This window comes from Ursus arctos, unplaced genomic scaffold, assembly GCF_023065955.2.
Source record: "Ursus arctos isolate Adak ecotype North America unplaced genomic scaffold, UrsArc2.0 scaffold_16, whole genome shotgun sequence".
Classification (NCBI taxonomy): Eukaryota; Metazoa; Chordata; class Mammalia; order Carnivora; family Ursidae; genus Ursus; species Ursus arctos.
The window spans coordinates 37,797,935-37,824,545 of record NW_026622830.1 but is presented as its reverse complement, the minus strand read 5'-3'; the positions used below and the strand labels follow the sequence as shown (position 1 = coordinate 37,824,545).

Below are 26,611 nucleotides of genomic sequence, written 5' to 3'. Positions count from 1 at the left end.
ACCCTTCTAGGTTCTTTTGGCTGGTTTATTAATTAAATTGACATAAGACAGATCAATAGGAGGAAAACAAATTTAATTTCATATGGATGGGCAATTGAGACTTATATGCCATCCTGAGCTAAGAAGGAGGTAAAGGTCTGGGGCTTCAAAGCGAAGGAAGACAATTGACACAGAAAGATGGGAAAAGCAAATGTTTGATAAACAAATGATTGTCATACCATGCAGAGACAATAGGTCAGAGAGGGAGTTGAATAAACATGCCCTGCCAACCTCCTCTCACCTTACCACACCTAGCCCATACTCTTCATAGTTATCTCTGGTGATAACTCTCTTCCTGGACCAGGCTCTCTATCTAAACTCTTAGAGGCAATTAAGGAGGAGATAAAAAGCTCTTCCTGAGTATTTTTGGCCTTGGTTAGCTTCAGCTCAGAATAATCCACATGCCAAAGTGGTACATTTTGGGGAGGCTCATCTGAACCTCTTCATGAGCAAAACCCAAACTAATATGGCAGCACATTATTTTAAAAATATAAAACATAAAAATAATGTTATTTTTCCTTGTTTATCCATATACAGTAAGAAAGCAAGCAAAGAAAAATTTCACAGATGAAGGAGACCAGCTGTTTAAGATGGGCATCAAGATTCTCCAGCAGTCTAAAAGCCAAAAACAAAAAGCAGAGTAAGTCTTTGTCCAGTTACCTGAGCCAACTTAAATTCCTGGCTGAGAAAAAAGAGCAATCCAAAATCTAGTTTGTCATTAAAAGCTTATTGGGATAACAAATGAGTTTATTTGCCCATAAGCTTTTGTTTTTAAAAGGCTCAGTTGATGTTTAAAGAATCCTAAAATTATCAGCCTAAACAAACAGAATTGTATGTGAAATTGTAGTCCCTACACTTCAAGTGAAATGCAGAATTAAGGTACTAATCTGATTATTCAGGCAAAAATATTCTGTTGTGAGTTTATTAGGTATTTCAAATGAAATCAAATATGTTATCTGAATTAGAATGGTTGTTTTAGAATGCTTTATTCTGCCCAACTCAGCATTTGTAGAGCACTTTATGGTTTTCAAAGCACTTTCATGTACATGATTCCATCTTATCCCCAGAACAGCCTTATGAGTTAAGAAGAGCTTCATTTTCCCCATTTAAACAGTTGGGAACAGAGATTCAAGGATGTTAAAGTGAAGTGATCACAAATAATACAGCTGGGAAGTAGCCAAGCTGTGGTGGTCTCACTCCATGTGCATCATTTCTCTTTTCACTTGTCTACTTTGTCTAAAGGGGAGGCAGAAATATCTTGTCCTCCCAGTAGAGGGACACAACATGAGGTCACCCCTCAAATCTCTGATTAAACACTTATTGAGATCAAATCCTAGCTCTACCATTCACTGGCTGTGTTATCCCTGGGCAAGTTATTTAACCTCCTTGTGTTCTGGATAGTACAGTTAGGTTCTTAGAAGATTGCCCAAGACATAGTAAGCAGAAGATAAGCATTTGCTATCTTTATCTCTTCCTCTAAGTGGTAAACAGAAGGTATGGGAGAGAAGAAAACAATTGTGTCTTGAAGCAATAATAAAAAGAAGGGGCTCTGGACCTCCAACAAGGAGACATCTTTTGTTATTACACAGATTAGGCATAGCACCTGTGGGGGAAGCATCCCAGTGCTGTGGTAGCCATCCCTAGACAGGGCAGCAGCAGAGTCCCTGAATTCTTTCTTAAAGCCCAAAGCTTCCTAGAAGAGCATATAAGTATAGAGAAGGGGCATTCAACTATGAAGAACTTCCTTTTATTAAGCTCCTTCTTTATGTTACTTATTGTTCTGAGCATTTATGTGTGGAATATCATTCATTGCTCACAAAGATATTGTGAATCATAAATTGTTATCCCCAAATTACAGAGGAGGAAATGGAAGGTCAAAAATATTCTATAATTCTTCCAAAGTGACAAGAAGAAGGAAGTAAAGGAGTCAGTCGTCCCTCTAGGGGAAATTAAATCAGAATCTCCTTATAAGAGCAGAGGAAATCATTCCCTGCAAAACCTGGGTCTCATGCTGAGCATCTCTGGGGGCTGTCATGATGAGGATGGGGTCAAAACAGAACCCCAAAATACAATCCAGCCTGAGAGGGAAGTCTGCTCACTCAGGTGCTCACTGAATGGATGAGTAACAATAGAGAATTCTCAACCCAGCCCAGCTAGATGAAAGAACAATGGAATTCTGGAAAGGGGCTGGTCCCTGAGGTTTCAGATTCATTCTGCCTATAGCAAGTGAACCCAAGATGAGGGGCTCATTGGGTATGCCCTGTTAAATTCAAAGAAACCCTAGATTCAGTCCAATGGGACAAAATCACTCTTGGTAGCTCCTAAGTAACTGTCCACTTAACTTGGATAGGTACCTTCTTCTTTGGCTGAAAGAATGGGGAGAAAACCCAGCCCTGAAAGCAGATTATCTAGCAGTGAAGGAGCCTTCATGCCACCTAGGTGTCATTCAATCTCAGGCTATTCTTGCCCAGCCTATCCTTGCCCAAGAGTGCCAGAAAAGCAGGCTTTTAAAAAATATATATTTTATTTTTAAGTAATCTCTACACCCAACACAGGGCTTGAACTCACAACCCTGAGATCAAGAGTCACATGCTCCACCAACTGAGTCAGCCAGGTGCCCCAAGAGCAGCTTATTTTTGCAGCAGCATAGGTACGTGAGAGGTGCATAAAGCCGAGTCCCCTGACGCTTCTGAGTTGGCAGTTAGAGAACTAAAACCAAATCTGCTCATAGCAAGAGATTTCAGGAATTTGTGGGAAAGCTGAATGAAATTCCTCCAAATGTCAGGATGGTCTGTTCTTCTCTTACGCCAGTTACATCCAGTCTAGCCATCTCAAAGACTCTGGTCAAGGGAAAGAAAAATGAACACCCTACTGACCACAGAGGAATCCTTTCTCTCCCATTCATTCCTCAATCCTGTGTCCTCCTTACTCCACCACTTCTTGTATAAGACAGAGGTAATACTAGTCGTTTTGGCTCATCCGCATCCACATATTAATCCAATTCATTCATTCATTCAACTAGAAATTGTTTAACAAATCAGTGCTGTTAGAAGTACAGATGTTAAGCAAGCGTATGTCAGGGAGACACAGACTGGTCTACAGGAGTCAAGAAGCCTCAGAGACAGCCAGGGTTAGCTGTCATTAAGAATTACCCCCCATCAGCAAAGATTTGGAGATAAGCTGCTGCCCTACACCAAGTTTCTGATGAGTCCTAGAGATGCCTTTAGTCTCCTCCTTCCCCAGCACCCTCCTTAGCATCCAGTACCAGGTCCTTTAGAAGTTATGCAGATATCTAATTGAACTTTCTTTTGGGGATGTGCTAATGCTGCCCAGTTTCTCTTACTTTTTCCCTCTTGGGGATTATAGCCCAGATCTTAATCCTTAATCCTTAACTTTCTTCAGCCCTAGGTCCTGTTTCTAGTATTCCTTATATCACCTTGGACTTTCTTGACAGGGGACGGAGGTATCCACCCTCCCTTAGAATTAAAGACACCTAGATGGATTGGTTTTGCAACTTTTTGTTGCCCCCTGGGATCAGTGAATGTATATACTCCTGGCTCCCACAGCCCATCTCAGATTTTCTGCCCTGGTACATATGGTGGCCCTTCTAATCCCAGCAGGCCATGTGGTTGCAGCAGCAAACCAGGTGGCAGAATGACTTCAGGGAGTTTGTGTCCCGATTGTCAAGCCTATCTCTGAACGCCAGACATTTGCATTCATTGACCTTTAGACCTTCTGTCTTATTTGCCTTCTGGTCCCTAGAATCTTAGCTTGCTCTGACCTGGGTTAATTTCTTGCTTGACCTCCTGGCTTCTTTTGTTCCACTGGAGTCTATTCTCTGTGTTGCCCTCCAGGACCCTAAAAGCCTATGTGGATAACACTCAGTCTGAGCCCATTCTATTCTGCTCCAGCCACCAAGAGCAAATTATTTTAGCATCAGCATTGATAGGCCGTACATAAAGCTGAATCTCCTGATCCTTCTGAGTAGCAATGGTAGATTTGTGTATTTGTTCCTGTATTTGAGTCAAGGTCACTGGTAGAGGTTAATGCTTTCAGTTCTTACGCTACCAAAAAGGAAGTTATAAAAGTAAAAATAAATCCCAAAAGTACTCTCTGTCTCTGACACAAGTTTTGACCTTGCAAGGCTCTCTATCACTATTTGTTATACTGATCAGGTCCAGGTGATTTCTGAGCGGGACTCAGAAAATGCAATGTAAGGCAGTCCTACGACGTCTATATTTATAATCACTAATTTTTCACATCATTTACCCACTAATTACAAGAGAATAATTACCATGCTATAAAACTTTTGAATTTATGCAGTAGTCCTAATAATAATAATAGTAGCTAAATTTATTGAGTGCTTACTATGTACCAGGTACTATGCCAAGCACTTCACATGGATTATCTCATTGAATCTTCCCAGCAACCCTATGAAGTAAGGGCTGTTGTTATCCCCACTCCATAGATGAAAGAGGCACAAAGAAGTTAAATAACTTGCCTGGAGCTCTCAAACTAGTAAGTGGTGGGTCCAGATTTTGAACAAGGCAGTCAAGACTTAAGAGCCCTAATATCCATTGGGTTTTATTTGGTTATTGTTTTCCCACACAGTCTGACTTTGCCTGCTGAAAACTATGTTCTGTTTTAGAAAATTATTTCCGAATATAAAGGGACTGTTGTTTTCATGAAAGTAGCTTTCTAGATGTGATATCCAGTTTTGATTATTTTTTATTATATTGTTATATATTTCAGAGTTCACTTTGTAAAACAAATAGATAATGTGGGTGGCTGTGGGAGAGTTCACCATTTTAGGACAAGTGCCTCAAGTTTTCACTTCACTTGGTGAATAAGCTTAAAGCATGATGTATCCTATATATTTCTCCTTTTCAGCAGCTTCACTATTTGTCAGATATATCTGAAATTGTAATCTTAGATAATGTAAGGCTGAAAAAAGAACTACTAATCTATAGATGTGATGGACTTCATCTAAACTGTATTAATAGTAACAACGATAACTTGGTCCTACTTGTTAGAGAAAAGAAGTGTGAAGGAGGGAGCAGAAAAACATCTTTGATAATCAAATCTCTACCTTCATATTTTTGAAATAGAGCCTACGTATTCTTTGCCAAAGCAGCTGACATGGGAAACTTGAAAGCTATGGAGAAAATGGCTGATGCTTTGCTATTTGGAAATTTTGGCATGCAAAATATAACAGCAGCTATCCAATTATATGAGTCCCTGGCTAAAGAAGGATCATATAAAGCCCAAAATGTGAGTTTTGAAAGAAAAGTAAGCCTTACATAGCTACATCCTAAAATAACAATAGACAAATAACATGTGAAAGGAGTTTAGCAATAGTATTCCCACTCTGCCACATGAACCCAGACCTAGGAAATTTACAGTAACACTCTGAAATAGTGGTGTCAGGGCGGGGACACAGCAAGAGCCCTGGGCAAATACTTCTAGTCACATGGGTGACTCTCAGGAATGGAACAGAACTGCTCTCTAATTCAGCTTCCCATCTTATGCCCATGGATGTGTTTAGAAATAATTTAAGAATGCTGAACCCCTAACATAATTAAATTTTACTTAAATATATTCACTTATACAAAAAAAAAAAAAACCCAAAAAACGAAAAACACAGAAGTAAATCCACAACCTTGCATGATGTTTGCCTGGTTTTTACATTTCCAACATTTTATAAACTAAATATATTTCCTTTTCTATTTTACTAAATGCATTTCATTTTATTCCAAGAATAACATAAGCATTTCATAGAAAATCTGCAAAACAGAAACATAAATAAAAAATAAATAAATAAATAAATGCTTTCACAAGCCAACCATTCTAACTCAACTATTGTTAAGACTGCTTTATATTTTTGCTTAGCTTCTTCCTCATGCATCTCTCTTTTTACATCATCCTAATCACAATGCAAATGCATGGTATCATTTTGTTTCTGGCTATTTTCACTTACTTTATAGCAAAAGCATGTTTTCATGTTGTTAGTTTTTTTAATAAAAACATTTATTTCTGATTACAAAAGAAATTCATGCTCATTACAAAAAAATGTCTGAGAATTCAGAAAGTGTGAGGAAGAAAGTAAAAGTTGTCTGAAACCTCTCCTCCCAGAGAACATTTTTGGTATCTCTGGGAGGAAAGTGCAGAAGCTAGACTTTGGAGTCAGAAAGACTTAAGTTCAAATCCATTCTGCCACTTGCTTATTGGATACCTCCTTAACAAGATCCTTTCTCCTTCTACATGAGAATGCCTTGGTACACTCTCTATTTCTGTTTCCTTTCATCTAATAAGAGTAAAACGTTAAGTGTGTTTCTAGGTAGCATTGCTTATAATTGAAATGACTTCTGATTGACAAACTGCCTCGGCACTGGGGCAAACTGTAATGAACCGTAAATACCTGATGGTGATAGTGATTCTTATGAGAACCCTGCACACTAAACATGTGGAACCGTTACTTGGGGGTGAGGCTCCTGCACCCACCTAGTGTGGATCTCACTGACTTGAGCCATCATCTGAGAGACCAAAGACAATGGCAGCTGGAGGACTGTGTGAACTGTAGCAAGATCTCCCACAGAAGGAAAATCTGATGCTGCCCTGGGATACAGTAGTTCCTGTGCTGTATCCACCTTATTCAGGCTGATGGCAACTGGAGCCTTGGGAGCCTCATGAGTCTCTGTGTTTACTTAGCTGAAACAGAAGCTGGACCAGAAGACCTCTGATGGGTGAGACAATCTCTCTATTTTCATCTGTAGGGTTAGGATATGATAAAACCCCAGACACTCTGTCCGTCTGGTTCACATTTATAGTTAATATTTAGCACAGTGCCTGGGATAAGAAATATACATTGAATGCTGAATCAATTAATGATGAATGATTAAATGGAATTATGGTGGGGAATTAAAGTAATGTGTAAAGGCATTTAATTCCATACCTGGAACTTTGTAATCATTCATTATAAAGAAAGGATATAAATACTATTCTTCTAGAATTTTTCCCATAACTATGTAGAATTTTTTTTTACAAAAATGAGATCATACTTTGCTATTTCCTATTCTCTTTACTCAATAATGTATTATAAACATCTTCCCATGTAAATATATACAGATCAACATCACCATTTTATTTTTTTAAGATTTATTTATTTATTATTTTAGGCAGGGGGAAGGGCAGAAAAGGAGGTAGAGGGAAAGAATCTCAGATGGACTCCCTACCAAGCGCGGAGCCAGCCCAACATATGGCTTGATCTCACAACCCTGAATTCATGACCTGAGCCAAAATCAAGAGTCAGAGGCTCAACTGACTGAGCCACCAAATCACCCCTCAATATCACCATCTTAAATATCTGTATAATTTTAATTAATTTAAGTTGTTGAATACTATTTTACCCCAGGGAATTTTTTGCATTTAAATACAAAATATTACATTTACAAAGGAGTAAACAGATTTATAAATGTTATAATAAAATACGAGAGTTTTTAAACCTTCATTGTCCAAATACAAAATGCCAGAACAGACTAAATGTTACCATCAGATCCAGCACTGTAAATGATATCTCTGAATTCCTTTCCAAACTAGTGAACATGTACTCTATTTTTTACTGGGAGTATTAATTGGTTAATTAAGTCAACAGTTGTTTTGTTGACACGATGTGCCAAACGTAATCTGAATTGATGGGTAGAAAAAGATTAATAAGTCACAGTCCTTATGGGTCAATCTGAAATATAAATACATAATTGCAGCACAATTTAGGTAGACTACAATTATAAATTGCATTAGGCACAGAAAAGAGTCTAACTGGTTCTGCCTGGAGCATGTGAGGAAGGCTTCTAGGAAAAAGTGACATTTATACCTAGTCTAGAATATTGGATATAGGCAACATAAAAGATTTGTCTGTATTTTAAAAAGTATTTGATACAAGGTCAAAACACTACTCCCAGAAAAGAAATTCCAAATTAATATAAATGGTACATAAAACACAGGGATTTCAGAGCTGAAATCAGAGTATCACTCCCCATACTCAGATTAATGTGGTTCTATGGCATGGCCACAGACAGCCCTCTAATCCCAGTTAACTGATCATCAAATGCTTGCCATTGATTTTAAGGAGAAACGGTGTCTGAGTGCTTATCCAGTGCCAGGAAGAACATCTCTAAATGCATAACCACTGGCCATGTGTTATCACAGCCATCTTTGCAGAGACAGGAAGGCATTGTTGGGACAGTGTTCTCAAAAATGTACAATTATGGACTACAGGGTAGCATGTCATGGTAGCAGATGGGGTTCTATAATCAGAAAGCTGGACAGTATGTGAATCCAGATTCTACAACCTAATGAGCCTCCCATCTTGTTCATTCTTTCAGTGTCACTTCTCTAAACCTCAGGTTTCCCAAACCCGCAAAGGGAACTGATGATAACGTCACACTACTTTATAAGGTTGCTGCAAGACCAAATAATATCTGATGATCCCTTAGAGATATTAAAGAACATCAATGAATAATGTTGTGTAACGATTTTAGTCCTAAAGTCAATCAGTCCTGGCTTTACATCTCAGCTCCAACACTGGTTCTTGTGCCCTGCCCTCTCTGAGTCTCAATTTCCCCATCGTTAAATGGACATACCTGTCTGATATATGTATGTGTTTGGTCTCAGGAGGATAAGAAGATAGAATATGAGTGAGGACAAACTTATCACCTGGAAGGCTGACATTGACCTGATACACAAAATTCAACCACACTGCTTATTGAAATGCTACAATACTAGATGGCAAAAAGTCTCTGTCCCAAGTACCTCCTATGCTCTTCCTGACATCCTGGACACCCTTATTCCTAACTTGGACTCCCCCTTCTCTCCTGACCTCCGCATAATCTAGTGACCAATGTGTTAACATCTGGATGAGCAGGGAGCCTACACGACCCTGGTCTAGTACTACAGCTGGATTGCTGCATTCTATTCTGAAATTTTTTTTAATTTTTTTAATTCTTTTTTTATAATAATATTTTTTATTATATTATGTTAGTCACCATACAGTACATCCCTGGTTTTTGATGTAAAGTTCCATGATTCATTAGTTGCATATAACACCCAGTGCACCATGCAATATGTGCCCTCCTTACTACCCATCACCAGCCTATCCCATTCCCCCACCCTCCTCCCCTCTGAAGCCCTCAGTTTGTTTCTCAGAGTCCATAGTCTCTCATGCTTCATTCCCTATTCTGAAATTTTGCTCTCACCCCGTCATCCCTATAGAAAAATCTGTTTCCAATAGCAAGTTTGCTTGTAGTTGATTTGTCACCTTGTGCAAGAAAAAATAGTCAAAGAGATTCTATGCTACAAACAATACTTAGTTCAATGACTGTGACTAGGATGGTCACATGCCGTATTGATCACAGCTCTCTGACAGAGCACTAATAGGCTACAGGTTGGGTGACCATCTTCCTTCTCAGGCTATTTGTGCCACCTGGTACAGGAATCCTGCCTGCACTCTTAAGAAATGTTGGTGGGAACTGTAAGGACAATGTAGCAACAGCAATGTGGCTAAAGAAGCTGGAACTGTATACTAAGAATGGCAATGAAAAAGAATGAGAGGGATAGAGATAGAAGGAGAATGAAGAGAATGAAGACACCTATCTCTGGGGGAAAAAGGAAGAACAGAAATACTGAAATGTAATAAATGGAGAGTCTGGAATGCCAGAAGTCTAGCAAAGATCTGAGTTAACAAAGAAAAACAAAAAGAGATGAACCCATATTATAAAATGGCTTTGAGGGGTCAGGGGAAAATGCAATTTCACGATACGTGTAAAGGGCAGCTGGATAGAGGGAAAGAAGCATAATTGTTTCTTTCATGTACCTCGAATGGTTCATCCCACAAAATTCCAAATCAAAGGAATTCTGATAGGGGCAACAAAAGCATTTAAGGTTATGAACAGAGTCCATTGTATTGATTTTCAAAGATACTATACCTTCCAGGATGACTGGGTGGCTCAGTCGGTAAGTGTCTGCCTTCGGCTCAGGTCATGATCCCAGGGTCCTGGGATCGAACCCCATGTCAGGCACCACACTGAGTGGGGAACCTGCATCTCCCTCTCCCCCTACTTGTGCTCATTCTCTCCTATAAATAAATAAAATCTTTAAAACAAACAAAAAAAAAACCTTAATTAAATCATGGTAATCTCTAAGTGGTGGTATTATTTGCAACTATTTTCTTTTTTAAAATACTTCACTGGGTTTTTTTCTCTAAATTTTCTATTCATGGGTATGTATTACTTTGATATCAGAAAAATCACTTAACTCAGACACATGTACTTCCTTAGTTATACAGTTTAAAAAGGTTTACTGTGGGGGCACCTGGGTGGCGCAGTCGTTAAGGCGTCTGCCTTCAGCTCAGGGCGTGATCCCGGCGTTCCGGGATCGAGTCCCACATCGGGCTCCTCCGCTGGGAGCCTGCTTCTTCCTCTCTCACTCGCCTGCTGTGTTCCCTCTCTCGCTGGCTGTCTCTCTGTCACATAAATAAATAAAATCTTTAAAAAAAATAAAAAATAAAAAAATAAAAAGGTTTACTGTGAATTATAAGAAAATCTATTCTATTATGTAAAAATGACTTTAATTGATATTTTAAGGAGGATGTGAGTGACTGAATGTTTTTCCATGGTTTGTAATTCTAGAATAATTCTATCTTAATGGCAAAGATTCCTCCCATTTTTCATTTATTTTAGATGTGAATGTTAGAGGTAGAGGGACTGTAGAGGGACTGTAATTATTAGCACTCTGCTACTACTGAAAAAAATCATTTTTAGTATCAATCTAATAATCACCTTGATAATTTTAGGATTACCTGTGTAGAGCATTTCATCTTGATGTTAATGCTCTTTTTGTATAAAGGGTACAGACAGGATCTTAGTTGATCATTAAGGTTGATTCAAACTTTTGTTCGGTATGCAATTTGAGCTAAAAGTAATGATCTCAGATGCTTTCAAGCCTTGTGCAGTAATTCAAGGAAAATGCTTAATCTTTTCTCTTTTAACAATAATTTCCTATATTAAAAGTAAAAGGAATATTTAACTTTTAAATTGTTATTATGGAACCTGAGTAATTTGCTTTGAAATATAAAAAAATATCCTCTATGCTAAACTCTTCCCATTCAAATACCAGCTATTATAACTGTTTCTTACAAACCATGGCACAATTGTTGAATTCAGAATCAAGTCTTATCAACAGATCTAATTTGCAGAGCTTGACCTTTAAAAACCACCAAATGTGTCATCGATGTCATCACTATTATACAGTTTCTCTTTTGACTTACACATTTTTTTTTTCTGGATTAAGCTTGAACCATTCTATAATCCATCTCATTTCATCTCAGCTATATCTCCAAAGAAAGACCAAATGCCTCAACTGCTTATTGTAAAGTTGTTAGGTGACAATGTCCAAGGGTAAAGGAATAGGACAACGCTGACTATAATCAGAATATTCACTACATGAAAGCTCATAACATCTTTTGTCTTCCTTTAGTGCTGGAAGGAAGGAAGGTAGGAAGCAAAGAAGGAAGGAAAGAAGGAAGTTGAGCTCTCCAGAGAATTAATTCAAAATCACCCATTGTTATTTTTCAATGAAAGAGAGAGGGAACATGCCTTTTGGGTTGGCTTTAAAGCTGTTAAAATCATGGCTTCGGTTCTTACTTTCTAGAGCGAGCTTTATACAGAGAAAGGCTCCCCTCCCCAGTCACAGGATGGAAATTTAACTCCCACACAATCCACAACTCACAAATTTCTTCGGCAGAATCAGGACAAAAAGTGTGATAAGCTGTGCACAAAATCATATACTTCTGGTGAAAGTATCTTAAAATACAAGCTCAACTGAATAGAACAGTATCTTCGTTTTCTTATATAAAGGTCAGTATATTTGTTTGCTGTCAAAGTTTCTACATTAATAAACCAGTTTCTAAGTTGAGCAGAATCAAAAATTGCTAAGAGTTGCAAGAAAAATAAAAATCTAATATTGATTAAAGAGATCCTTAAAAGGAGCCAATTTAGCCATTTTAAATATAAACTACTAGGGTTGGAGGAGTACCAGGATTTCAGATGCCTTCCATTTGTAATAACAGCCCTTATGGTCAAATTTCCATAAAAGGGAGCCTCTGAGACTAAAGAGGAATTGGTTGAAACATAGATTTTTTTCAGTTTATGGATTAAATAGATTATACAAATTATATTTATAAGCCATATATTAGAGTTATTATGCTTTTGGGAACTGAACTCTTGCAGTCAGTTCCCTAATTTAAAATATGACACAGGTCTTTGTCCTTGAAGTTATGATAAAAAGTTTAAGAAATTATTCATTTTGTTTTGATTGAATTATCAGACTTTTTGTATCTTTATTTTAGGGAGACATTTAACAAAGCCTTGCAGGATGTTCTCATGGACTAGATGAAAAAATAGAAATGTTGGCTTTGATGACAGTAAATAAAGAGTAGACTAATGGGTTGATGCCAAGGTGAAAGCAAGTCTCTGGCAATACGCCAGAGGATTCTGCCTATGACCCTGTGCTCTTCAAATATTTCATCAACTCTTAGGTTGAATGGCTAAGACCAGATTGTTTTTAATAAAAAGCGTGGATACATAATAAAAAAAAACTTTTTTAAAAGCATGGAAAAGTATATTATCAGTGATATACATAAAAGTGTGTAGTGAACTTCTAAAAATGGTAATAGGAATTACAATGAGTAGAACCTTGAAAATATCAGGAACACCAAAACAGACTTTTACAATTATATCCTGACAAAAAAGAGTGTTGTGATCCTGTCGAGAAGAGGTACAAGGAGAAAAAGTGGAAAGGTAATGTAAATGACCTAAATCATCATCTGTAACACAGCAAAGCTACAGAAAATGTGTGAAATATGAAAGTTAATAGCAAGTAGTAACAATTTATCAAGAATCATAACGGTGGTAAGCTCTCAGAAGAAAACAGCTAAAATAATTAAAAGTGGTTGTTTATCATAAGAATAAAAAGTGGCCTGGAAAGGAGCAAGACATTGACGTATATATTTTAAGCCTTCAGAAGTATTAGAATTTTAATCTTTAATATGCGTGTATTTTTTAAATATACAAAAATTTAAATTTATTTATTAACTCATGCCCCAAGAAGGAATTGTGTTTAAAACAAAAAACAGAAATCCTCTCCAACTAAAAAGAAACCAGCATCCTTGGAAAATGTCAGATTCTGGGTGTGGGACAAGAAATGTATAAGATGTTCATGAAACATTTTATCATACAAGGTGTCATATCAATATGATACAAGGTATCATATCATACAATATGAGACCAAGTAAGCTGTCAGAAAATACTATGGTCATGACTAAAGGACTGAGCTAACTCAAAATAGGCTCCTATTGACTAAAGATGGAAAAATTAAGCACTAAAATGACTAATAACCCAATGGACTGAAATACCTCAAATATACCTAAATTCATTAATTCATAATGATTAATAACTAAGAAGAAGTGGGATATCTCCCCACTCGTCTGACTTTTGTCAAATATTGTGGCAATTTTTTCTTAAAAACGGCCACAGGAGGGGTGCCTGGGTGGCATAGGCCGTTAAGTGTTGACTCTTGGTTTCAGCTCAGGTTGTGATCTCAGGGTCCTGGGATGGAGCCCCACATGGGCTTGGGATTCTCTCTCCCTTCTTCATCTGCCCATCCCCCCTCTAAAATAAATAAATAAATTTTTTTAAAAAATGGCCACAGATCTATTTCTGGTCCCATATGCTATTTCAGCACCCTAACCAACATAATCAAAAAGTGGTCTATTTCCCCTCCATTACCTAAGGGAGATTCTTGACTACTTCAAACAATAAAGTTTGGTGGAAGTAATGCTACACTTCCAAGGGTAAGTCATAAAAAGGATACAGCTCTGCCTAGCTCTTTCAGGATGCTTACTCTTGGAATTCAGCCACCATGCTGTGAGGAAACGTATACTACAGGAGAGGCCACATGTAAGTGTTCTGACCATCAGCCTCGGCTAAGGTCTCAACCAATATCTAGCATCACCTGCCAAACATATATATGAACAAGCCTTCAGATGATTCTGTCCCCCAGCCTTTGAGTCTTCCAATTAAGGCCCCCGTACTGTGGATCAGAGACAAAACATGCCCACTCTGCTTTGACCAAGTTCTTGTCCCACAGAACCCTTACCATAATAAATGGTGGTTTTATGCCACTAGGTTTTGGGGTTATTTGCTACACAGCCATAGTAACTGGAACAAGGATAGAATGCACTTCTCAGAAGCACCTGAAGCAGACTGCAGCAAGCATCTGCTTGGAGTGAGTTCAAAGTTGGCCCAATCCAGTTCCATCCCTGCGTACTGACAGAACTTATAAACTATATCACTGCCAACTTGTCAGTGATTTTGAGTAACTAAGGAGGGCAGGAAAGGAGCCACAAGGCTTGGAGGATGTAAAATTCTGCAGATCACCCATAGTGCTGGCCAATTTAATGGTAAGACTCCCCATCATACTTTCAAAATGTTTGTTTTTGAAAATCCCATAAAATGAAGCAGTACTGTTTGTCAAGCAGCATGAGTTCACTAAGAACAATCTGTTATAAGCAAGCTCTATTTTACAGGGTTGTTAGACTAAGAAATCTGAAAAATGTGGGAGAGATAATAATCCCATATTTTACCCACTATAAGACACCATCGACTGTAAGTTATATATTTTTAAAATATAAGTTATATATAAAATATGTTATATAATTATATAAACATTAAAATAATGTTTTCTTATTAGATTTTTTGTTTTACTCTTACTAAAAGTGCTGTTTTAGACATTTTAGAAAGATTTCTATCATGTCATTCTTTAATTACATACAAAAGTAAATATAAGTTAAATAAATTTAGGTGTTCCAAAATTCCTCTCATTCAGATTCTAACTAAATTGTTAGATTTATTAAAGTTAAGTCTAACTTAGAAAACTTCCTTGATGGCTATCTTCCAGCATATCATTCTCCATCCCATTAAGAATGTCAGTAGTGCAACATTTCCTCAGGGAGTGTTCCTCGATTACCTCCAGGATTCTTCCAAACTACTGACTCATTCTACAACTATTAACGTTGACACTTTCCAATTTGACTAAATTTATACTTTTACTTTTTCTTCAATCGAATCACACATAGTTAGAAGTTCAGTTCAAAGTTAGCAAGAATGTTTGATGCTGAACACCTTAATCATAATAACACTTTGTGATAAATAAATCGGTCACAACAGCTTCTCATTATTCATTAGTTTTTCATCTATTCCTAGGGATTTGGCAACTCCTCCTGTGTTTAGTGGGATAACTTGGCTTGTGACAGCTTTTGCACATAATTTAGTAACAAAAAGTAATGCAGTTTCATTGACTTTGAGATATCTCCTTTTTATTTTTTAAGAAAATTGTAACTACTTTGTTTCAACAGGGCTATGACAAATATGGCATCAATGATGCAGACCAGATTCAGAGAACACACAAGATGATGAATATTACCTAAAATATATCACATGAGGAAGGCAAAATAGGGAATCTTTGTAGGAGAGAACACCAAGTACCAAATAGCTGCCCTCAATTGTCTACAAGGCGGAAAGTGGTACAAGAAGGAATTGATTTGTTAAGCACCAAACTACCATACAGCTTAAACAAAGTACTAAAGCAGCAACTACTATACAGAGTTTAATTTTGGTTTACTGTGTATCTACTAACTTAATGAACCTAATGAACTTCCCTCCCAGCAACAGAGATGTCCATTTGTATTGGTTAGGATTCTCTGAATTCAAGTACAGAAAATACAACCCATCTGGTTTAAGCAAAAGTGTGATTTTTTGGCTCATTTAACTGTGATGTTGTAGCTGCCTTTAGATTGGATCCAGAGACTAGAATAAAGACATCAAGACACGCTTTCTCTTTGTTTCGCTTTTTTCTATGATGGTTTTGAGTGGCTTGACCGCATGGAGGCAAAAACAGTCACCAACGAACCTACGTATCTTTAGCCCTTAAATCTGCAAGTCTCTGTAAAAGAAGCCAGTTTCTTTCCCAATGATTTCAGCAGAAGTGTTGGGTTAAATCACAAGACCACCGCGAATCAATCACTGCATCCAAGAAGAGAATAATCTGACCATCTAGATTCATGTGACCCTCTAGATTCAGAAAGCCCTGAGGAGCCCCGTTGAACCTAAAGAATTCAGAAAGGAAGGAAAATGGTTTCACAAAGAGAATCCAGGCAGACAAAACAACAGCAGCAAAAAACACACACCCTGACCACATCTACATATAAGATTATATATGAAAGATCATCCCAAACAAAATTAAAAGGCAAAAAATTTACAGTTATTTTCAAAAAACTATCACACAAGGAAAAAAGTTAATTTACCTTAAAAAATAGAAATGATACTACATTCTTTGACTAGAAGCTGTGAAACTGAAAATTACTGACAAAAGGCTTAAAATTCAACTATAAAATTTCAAGACGCTCCTAATTTTTAGCAAATAGCAAAGATAAACTAGAAGCTGAAATGACATATTAGGAACTCGATGATAACACTACATATAAAAGTTAAGGAATGTGTGGGGCGCCTGGTGGCTCAGTCTCAAGCATCTGCCCTCAGCTCAGGTTATGATCCCAGAGTTCTGGCTTTGCATGGGGCTCCCAGCTCAGCGGGAAGCCTGTTTCTCCCTCTCCCACTCCCCCTGCTTGTGCTCCCTCCCTCACTGCCTCTCTCTGTCAAATAAGTAAATAAAATCTTTAAAAAAAAAAAAAAGTTAAGGAATGTGGCTAAAGCCACATGTAGAGGAAAATATACAGCTTTATTTATTAAAACAAATAGACTTAAATACATATTTCAAAAAGCTAAAGAAAAAACAAAATAGCAAAAGAAAATAAACCTAGAAAATATGAGTATTTTAACAACTTTTTCAGATAATTGTAGATATTCTTCTTTGGTTCTACACCAAAGCTCAAAGGTGATAATTTCTTAAAGGTTAATTGCAGTGTGGAATCTGAAATCATATAGTGAAATTTTCATATTCTGTTACATTAAAATCATTGGTCTATCCTGCATTTTGAAAGGATTTTTTTTAACCTAGACAGGATTTTATAACATCATGCATTGGTTATTTAGAAAATATCAGTTCACTAAGTTTTGTAAGTCTTCCAAATTTGACACATTGCATTATACAATATCAAAATGACATTTGTTAATACAACCGTCATGAAAAGTCTAAGTATTGGGGTGTCAAGCAGATATAAGGTATACATGGTAGCAGATATAAGCTTTCCAAAATTCTAATTTTTGCTTAAAAGCTTGAATTTATCTTTGGCAACAATACTTTCAATCACTTTATTAAAGTGACAGACTTACCGTCCGTTTTCAAGAAAATGTCTGCCAGTCTAAATGAACATAGCTGATCCATTTTTCCTTCAAGTAAAGATGGTAGTCCATGAGAAAAGTGGCTATTTCAGCTTGCAACTCAAACAAGCATTTCAAGCATTTCCTTGAAACAACCGACATATTTCACTATTGGAAGTGCTTTATGCCTCTTCCTCTTAGTACTGCTATTGCTGCATCTCATAAATTTTGCTATTTGCATTTTAATTTTCATTTGCCTCAAGATATTTTCAAAATTTCCTTGTGATTTCTTCCTTGACCCATTGATAGTTCAAGAGTGTGATGCTTACTTTTCACATATTTGTGAATTTTCTAGTGTTCTTTTTGCTATCGATTTCTAGTTTCATTCCATTGTGTTCAGAAAATATACTTGTTACGATTTCAATCTTCTTAAATTTATTAATATTTGTTTTGTGACTTAACATATGGTCTAACCTGGAAAATGTTCTATGTGTTCTTAAAAAGAATATGCATTCTGCTATTGTTGGGTAGAATGTTCTATATATCTGTTAGGTCCATTTACTGTATTGTGTTGTTCAACTCCTCTATTTCTTCATTGAGCTTCTGTCAGGTTGTTCTATCCGTTATTGAAAATGGGGCATTAAAATCTCCTATTTTTGGGCACCTGGGTGGCTCAATTGGTTAGTGACTGCCTTTGGCTCAGGTCATGATCCCGGGGTCCTGGGATTGAGCCCCACATCAGGTTCTCTACTCAGCAGGGAGTTTGCTTCTCCCTCTCCTTCCACCCCTTCCCCCTTGTTTGTGCACTCTCTCTCTCAAATAAATAAAATCTTTAAATAAAATAAAATCTCCTATTATTGTGTTATTATCTATTTCTCTTTTCAGTTCAGTCAATGTTTGCTTCATATGTTTGGGTGCTCTATTGTTAGAAGAATGGTTATATCTTCCTGGTGAATTGACCCAATTATCATATAATGTCCTTTGTCTCTTGTGACATTTTCTGACTTAAAGTCTATTTTGTTTCATATAATTATGGCCATCTCTCACTCTTTTGTTTTTAAGAGTTTATTTATTTAACAGAGAAAGAGAGAGTAGGAGCAGGGGGAGCTGCAGAGGGAGAAGCAGAGGGAGAAGCAGGCTCCCCACTGAGCAAGGAGCCCCATGCAGGACTCGATCCCAGGACCCTGGGATCATGACCTGAGCAGAAGGTAGCCGCTTAACCGACTGAGCTACCTAGGTGCCCCCTCTAGCTCTTTTTGTTACATTTTGAGTGGAATATTTTTTTCCATCCTCTCACTTTAAGCCTGTATGTGTCCTTATATCTGAGGTCTCTTAAGGACATCATGTAGTTGGATATTGTGGGGGTTTTTCTTTTTATCTATTCAGCCACCCTGTCTTTTAATTGGAAGAGTTTAATCCATTTATATTTAAAATAATTACTGATGAGGAAAGACTTACTGTTGCTATTTTATTGATTGTTTTGTTTGTCTTGTGGTTATTTTGTCCCTCTTTTTCCCCTCTTGGTCCCTTCTTTTATTATTTATTTATTTGGCAATGGCCTGGTTTGATTCCCTTCTCATTTTCTTTTGTGCATCTTCTATACATATTTTCCTTGTAGTTACCATAGAGATTACATAAAACATATTCTGGTTAAAACAAACTGTTTTAAATTGATACCAACTCAACTGCAGTCACAACACTCCTTCTTCCCCTCACTTTATGTTATCAGTGACCCAAATCACATCTTTTTATACTTTGTATTCATCAACATTTTTATAGTTATCTTTTATGCTTTTATTCTTTTAAATTCTATACCAGAATTAAGTTACTTTTTTTTTTTAAGATTTTATTTATTTATTTGACAGAGATAGAGACAGCCAGCGAGAGAGGGAACACAAGCAGGGGGAGTGGGAGAGGAAGAAGCAGGCTCATAGCGGAGGAGCCTAATGTGGGGCTCGATCCCATAATGCCGGGATCACGCCCTGAGCCGAAGGCAGACGCTTAACTGCTGTGCCACCCAGGCACCCCCAGAATTAAGTTACTTTTGCACCACCATTACAGTACTACAGGAATCTGTATTTGCCCATGTAATCATCTTTACCAGAAGGCTCTATATTTTTGTATATTTTCATGTTGCTGTCTAGCATCCTTTTTTTTTTTTTTTTTTCAACTTGAGAGATTCCTGTTAGCAGTTTTTATAAGGCAGGTCTAGTGGTGATGAACTTCCTCGGCTTTTGTTTATCTGAGAAGGCTTTTATCTATCCTTCATTTTTGAAGGTCAGTTTTGCCAGATATAGTATTCTTGGTTGACAGATTTTTCCTTTCAGCATTCTGGATATATTAGCCCATTCCCTCTGGCTTGTAATGTTTCTGCTGAGGTATCTGCTCATAAACTTATGGGAGCTTTCTTGTACATGATGAGTCTCTTTTCTTTTGATATTTTCAAGATTCTGTCTTTGACATTTAACAGTTTGATTATAATGTGTCTTGCTATGGGGTGTCTAACTTCCTCCTAGTTGAAGTTTATTGAACTTCTTGAATTTAGGTACCCATTTCCTTCCTCAGATTTGGGAAATTTTCAGCCACTATTTCTTAAAATAAGGTCACTACGCCTCTTTCCCTCACTCTTCTTCTGTGATTCCTATACTGTGTATTTTGGTCCACTTGATGGTTTCCCATATAAGTCGCTGAGGATTTTTTGACTTTTCTTCATTCTTTTTGATCCACTGACTCGATAATTTGAAATGACCTGTGTTTGGGTTCATTAATTCTTTCTTGTGCTTGATCAAGTCTACTTTTGAACTCCTCTGGTGAATTTTTCAATTCAGTTATTGTATTCTTCAGCTCCAGAATTTTAAAAGGAGGCTTTCTTGCTTTCTTTCTTTCCTTTCTTTTTCTCTCTCTTTGTTGATATTCTCGTTCTGTTCATGCACGCTTTTCCTGATTTTGGTTAATTGTTTGTATATGCTATTTTATAACATTTTGAGCTATTTTGGATTTTTTGTATGGTAATAATTTCTAGATCTCCATTTCTTTAGGGTTGCGGTTTTTTTAGACTTATTTTGTTCCTTCGATTGGGCTATATTTACTTGTTTCTTCATGTGCCTTGTTAATTTTTGCTGTGGTTATGCATTTAAACTTAAGTTCAATTAGTCAACATATAGTACATCATTAGTTTTAGATGCAGTGTTGAATGATCATATTTTCTTTTAAAAATATGAAAAAAATTCAAATTTAAATTCAAAAATGTTGAAGGGAAAAAGTGTTTTCCATTGCTAAGAATGGCAAGCATATAAAAACCATTGGTTTATGTTTTATTATTATAATTTGTACTAAAGTCAGTAAATATTAGCCTATTTTCACATGTATTATACAAAACTCCCACTATTACCTTTTCTAAATTCTTACAGCCTTAGCAAAAGTGTAAAAAGGCATTTTGTTATAGTATAAGAAATAAACCAACAACACAAATTATTATGGAGCAGACATTTAAAATACTTTTTACCAATGTAAATAAGAATAATTGTGAAATAAATGGATTTATTTAGTTTTCCTTTTCTTTTGGGCTTTAGGCATTAGGATTTTTGTCCTCTTATGGAATAGGAATGGAATATGATCAAGCCAAGGTAAGGTCATTCTATTTTTTTCTGGAACAAAACCGAATTTTTTAAAAAGGGACATTGAATAGCCTTCTCTTTAGGTAAAGGAGCTCACTTGAGAGTGGTGGTTAAAAGCACCAGCTCAATAGTCAGAAGTTTAAGGTTAAAATACCATAAGTTTCTTAATTTCCCATATTTCAGGTTTGCCATGATAAATAATATCTACTTCATAGGTATTTTGTGATGATTAAATGAAATATCATGCACAATACCCTTTTTAAAGACTCCAGAGCTCACTAAGCCCTCCAAAAATGTCAGCCAGTTTTACAGATTAAGAGGACAAAATTTGGAATTTATTTTGGAGTAGTTCAAGGTTCATTGTTGGGTTAGGGATAAAAAAGCAATGATTGGTTTGAACTTCAAATCTGAATGGTGGATATAGATATGGGGGGGGGTTGTTGTTGTTTGTTTTTTACTTTAGGCACTGATATATTACACCTTTGGAAGTGCTGGAGGAAGCATGATGTCCCAGATGATTTTGGTATGTAAATTAAATGTTCTTGGGCCTAAATAGGTGTGTTATAAATACAACATTGTCAGAATATTAAGAATATATATGCCTGTGTTTTAGGGGTACAGATATTTGTCAGGAATCAATGTTCTACAGAATTGTGAAGTTGCCCTAAATCATTACAAGAAGGTGGCAGATTATAGTGAGTAATCTACATAATTTATTTTAAGATAAATAGACTAATTGCTGAGCAATTAGAAGAATAAATCAATGCCAGTTGGTATATTTATGAAAGTATTGAATGACTATGTTTTTAAAATATTTGTTATGATTCTTTTAATACAATGTAGAGTTTTCTGATTTCTTAATAGTTACTTTTCAAAAGTTTTAAATGGATGTGCTCATCTTTTATTTTTGTTAGTATATGTACCTATGTTCTTGTGCTGTGCTTTCCTTCAACTGACAATTTGAATGTAGCATCAATAAATATTAAACAGTTTTTCTAATTCTAACATTTAGAATATGGGATGGCTTGTTAAAAATTCCTGAAGAAATGGATGTAAGATACATACACTATCAATCTCTATCACTGCACTTGAGACCAATTCAAGTAATCATTATTCTGTTACCCTATCCTTTGTCTACAAACAATAGAGCGTGAGATTAGTATGTTTCTAGAATCATTTTCAAAGTCATATGTAACATTTCATCTTACACATCACTGAACTAGACTACATAATAGATTTTTAAATAAAAGTTTTCCAAGAAGTGAATAAGGTAAGGTCCATATGGTTAATTTCTGTGATCAGAATAATATCTAAGTACACATCTTTGGCATTATTAGGATCTGAGAAAGAAAAGAGCAAAATAACTGCTTTTTAATATAAGACGCTATATATAACAAGATCATTTCATATGCTTAATGAAATTGGAATTACTACATATATATTTCAAACTGCATACTCAGATTTATTCAAATTTACTTATATTTATATTTATTTTCAGACTATTCATAGCAAGTCATTAAGGAGCAATAATTATTCTTACATTGTAGTTTCAATCTCAGAAAAAGTCAATGGTAGAAGGGGTCAGTTGCCTGCTCCTAACATCTGCCTTCTTTCCTTGAGCCTGTTTGGCCAAGCTCTTCAGTAGGCTCTGATATATGTTGATACAATTTTTGTAAGGACTGCAAAAATAATGAGGTTTCTTGCATTTTTCTCAGAACCAAATAAACAAAAATCCATAAATTTCTATCTCTTAAGGGTAGATGTCCTTTTTCTGTTAGTATACCAGATCTCTGTACAATTTAAGTAGAATCAGCCTACCAGTGTTTTCTCTAAGTTGACTGTTATCTCTTGCAACCTTGTGTATTCTGGCTATTCTCTGGTTTGTTTCTGTTCACAGTTGCTGACAAATTGGAAAAAAGTGAAGGTATTCCAGTGGAAAAAGTGAGACTAACTGAGAGACCTGAAAATCTGAGTTCTAACAGTGAGATTTTGGATTGGGACATATACCAATACTATAAATTTTTGGCAGAAAGAGGAGATGTCCAGATACAAGTAATGTATACAGACGAATTTGGATTTTTAGAACATGCAAATTTCAAAGGGTTTGGTTGTCTGAGTTAACAATGCTCCCTCCTGAATGTGAACAGGAAGAGACATCCGATCCTCTTTTCTTGTTCCCTGCTACTTGCAGTTTCTATAGCCTATGGGAGAGCCAACTGTCATAGTAATGGCAATTTTTTCTTTTGCATTTACTCCTAAAAATTTTACTCTTAAAAAAACCTAGATTTTAAGTGTAGAAAAAAAGCACATTCACTGTTGAGTTTAGTATAAATGAACTCTTAACCAGCATTCAGAAGTGTTATGTCTTTGAGAATGGGAATGGGACAGCATTTGTGTGACCTTTGAGAGCTAAGAGTAAAGGCTGCTAGGTTTATGTTTCCAGGTGTTGCTGTATACCAGCAGGCCAGCTTCCTGACACTGAGGAAGCCAGATGCCCAGCCTCAATCAATTACCCAATAAAAGATATAGCCTGGAATGTTTTTTCTGCTTCTTTTTTAGACATGCCAACTGCATCAAACTGAAACAGTATACTATAATAAAATCACCAAGTAAATGTTTTCTTCATTTTTTTCACCCTTTTTATTCATTTATTTTTCAAATTGAGGTATAATTGGCTTATTTTCTTCATTTAAATTAATGCTATTACTAAATAATTTTCAAAAATTGTCATTCCTAGGTATCTCTTGGACAATTACATCTAATTGGGAGGAAAGGTCTGGATCAGGATTACTATGTAAGTCAGTCTGAAGATTCAGTCATGTGGGGTCAGGAGGAGAGTGGTGAGGGAAGATGGGGTGATAGAGGCAAAAAGGGAGGAGGGGGCATGGAAAAGCTGCTGGGGAGAGCCCATTGCTACTTCCTTGGTCAGCTCAGCTTTCTAGCTTTTGAGGAAGAACAAAGTTCACCAAAGGAAGCACTTTTCCTACCTGCCTCTAAATACTAAGGAGGAGAGGCTTCTGAAAGAGCATTTGGGGCCAGGGAGTTTCCGTGTTCCCCTTGAACCTAGCCTCTTCCCTCCCTAACTAGGGTTAGGTGAAGTAGATACCCTCACCTGCCAGCCTTGGACACAACCATTCCCCAAAAGCCAGCTGTGGGGAGTCCACCCAGGAGTCTCTTGCTAAGAGATCGGAGGACCAGCCTCAGATTGCCTACAATATAATTAGAAATATTATGAAACATCTTTATAAATTTGCAAAGCTCCTTTCAATCATTTTGCTTAACCTTACCTTATCCCAGTGAGATTAGAAGATTAATTAACAATTCAAATTTATAGTGGAGTAAAAAACAAATAAGCTTGACCTACACAAGATCTCAGTAAGATACCAGAGCAGGGGGATAAGGTCTCATCTGGAGTCTAATTGTGGTTTCAAAGCCATAGATCCCCTCAGATCTGAGGAAGTAACTGGGATTCTTTTTAAAAGATGATTTTGCAGCCTTTGTCCTTTTATAGGAGCCACGTGCTCACTGTCTCAAAGGAACACATAGCCTATTTCAACATAGTCCCTATGGCTAAGCAATAGAAATAACTACTTTAATAAGATGATTACATAAAAGAGTGATCTGTTGTTACTGTTCATTTCATTTTATATTGTTTTTATGAGTGTAACTTGTGTTTTATATGAGATACAGTACACATTGGCTAAATGTCAAAGCTAGTTTCATAAAATGTGATAAAATAGGTAGCAACTGAAATAAGCACATGCATCTTAGGACAGCTCAAATGAAAGTCTTCAGATTTTATTAATCCTCAACATAACCAAGGTTCTAGCTTCTTAGATGGGAAGTTCTAGATTCACAATATTACTCCTAGTGTCAGATTTCAGCCTGCAGTGAGTTTCTCATGTTAAATAACAGATGCATAAACTGGGAAGAATTACGCAGTTTCCATAAACATGAAATTCTCTTGAGTATGAAGGCACCCAACCTTCGGCTGTAGGGAATACCCCTCAATCTTTACAGAGTACATAAAAACTCCACAAAGCTCAATACTCCAGGGCAGCTCCGGCCAATGCGAACACCAGATGGGAGTTGCCTCCAGATGAGGATGAAGTATAATCCCAGGGCTGGCAGTGAAGGATTCTGGTGCTGTAGTGGCAACAGCCAGGCACTTGGGCAACACCAAGGAGCCCAGTCAGGCTCTCCTACGGGCTCATTCACAGAGGTTTTATTATCTCTGTCTTACAGATGAGGAGCTGAGGCTGGAGGGATGAAGTAAATTGTTGCAAATATCATAGCTGAGTAGTAATGTTGGTTAAGAATCAGAATTTGAAATCTGGGCTCCAGCATTCAAAGCCTTCTCTTTCCGTTAAACCTTACTTCCTTTTAACCTGGGGGTGGGGGGCAGATAGTATACAGCCTCTAAAATCTAGTTTCCTCATTTGTAAAGCAAAAAGAAGGAATGATACAATTAGTCAGGTTTCTTTAGCTCTAACTTTCAAATGGTCGGCTTGGGCTCCATGCTTCCCATCCAGACATCGTCAAAAGTCTGGTTTAATTCCAGAACCATCAGAGTGGCTCAGGCATATGCTGCGGGCAAGCACAGACTTGTCCTTCCAGCTTTCCTCAACCTAATAAACCCAAACCTGCATGGAGGGCTCCAGTCAAGGTTTCAAACCTTAAGACTGATTGGCTTATGTATGGGTTAGTTTAGGCTGCATCATAAACCACTCCCCAATTTAGATGGCTTAAAACAACAACCATTTATTTAATTCCTGATTTTGCCAGGTCAGCAGTTTTGGCTGGGCTCAGCTGAGTAATTCTGGTCTCAGGCAGGCTCATCCAATCTTGACTAGGCTTGTTACAGGCATCTGTAGAGTATTGGCCAGGGCTGGCTGGTTTATGATGGCCTCATCTGTGACACCTAGGATGAGGGGTCTCCACATGCTCCCTTCCTCCAGCCAACTGTGCCCAAGCTTTTCAAATGACAGCCCAGGGTTCTAAGAAGACAAGCACAAAAGTCTTTTACAGCCTAGGGTTGGAACTCACAAATCACTTCTACCACGTTCTTTTGGCCAAAACAAATTACAAGGACAGACAACATTGAAGGGGCAGAGAAAAGGACTTCTCTTAATAGGCACAACTGCGAAGTATTATGGTCATTTTTGCTCCTTGCAGCTTAGCTGTACCAGGATCGACTTGAAGTGGCATGGAGTGAGAGAAGTTAAAAGGATAAACCCAAATTCTGAAAGGCTGTTACTACAACTCTTCCCATGGCTGGCCTCTCATCTTCTGAGTCTTACCTCCTGAGAGAGGATTTTCTTGATCAACCCTACTCTCCACCACTTATCCTATCACAGTGTTTATTTTCCCATATGACCCCCTGAATTATATTAATCTTGACTTGCTTACTATCTGTCTTCTCACAGTGGAATGTAAGTTTTTGTCTGACTTGCTCACTCTTATGTATCCTAAACTCTGATAGTACTGGGTACATATTACGTACGTGGGATTTAGTGAATGAATGAATGAATGATAGCACCCTAAGCATTATATGTTGGTCCTCAT

The 26,611-nt window shown here is 37.0% G+C and overlaps 1 protein-coding gene across 3 annotated transcripts in view; it reads left to right on the top strand.

The window, feature by feature from the left end:
* Nucleotides 1-576: 576 nt before the first annotated feature.
* The window catches only part of SEL1L2 (SEL1L2 adaptor subunit of ERAD E3 ubiquitin ligase), a 59,342-nt gene continuing 33,307 nt past the window's right edge, over nucleotides 577-26,611 (top strand). For 2 of the 3 annotated variants that reach the window (XM_044385675.3, XM_026502892.4), the window contains exons 1-7: nucleotides 577-679; nucleotides 5,148-5,310; nucleotides 21,002-21,055; nucleotides 21,510-21,569; nucleotides 21,660-21,741; nucleotides 22,944-23,098; nucleotides 23,784-23,840. In XM_044385675.3, coding sequence (XP_044241610.1) covers nucleotides 630-679; nucleotides 5,148-5,310; nucleotides 21,002-21,055; nucleotides 21,510-21,569; nucleotides 21,660-21,741; nucleotides 22,944-23,098; nucleotides 23,784-23,840 — 621 coding nt within the window. In that variant the 5' untranslated portion in view covers nucleotides 577-629. The remainder of the gene's footprint in view (nucleotides 680-5,147; nucleotides 5,311-21,001; nucleotides 21,056-21,509; nucleotides 21,570-21,659; nucleotides 21,742-22,943; nucleotides 23,099-23,783; nucleotides 23,841-26,611) is intronic. The other variant, XM_044385674.3, reaches the window with a different exon arrangement.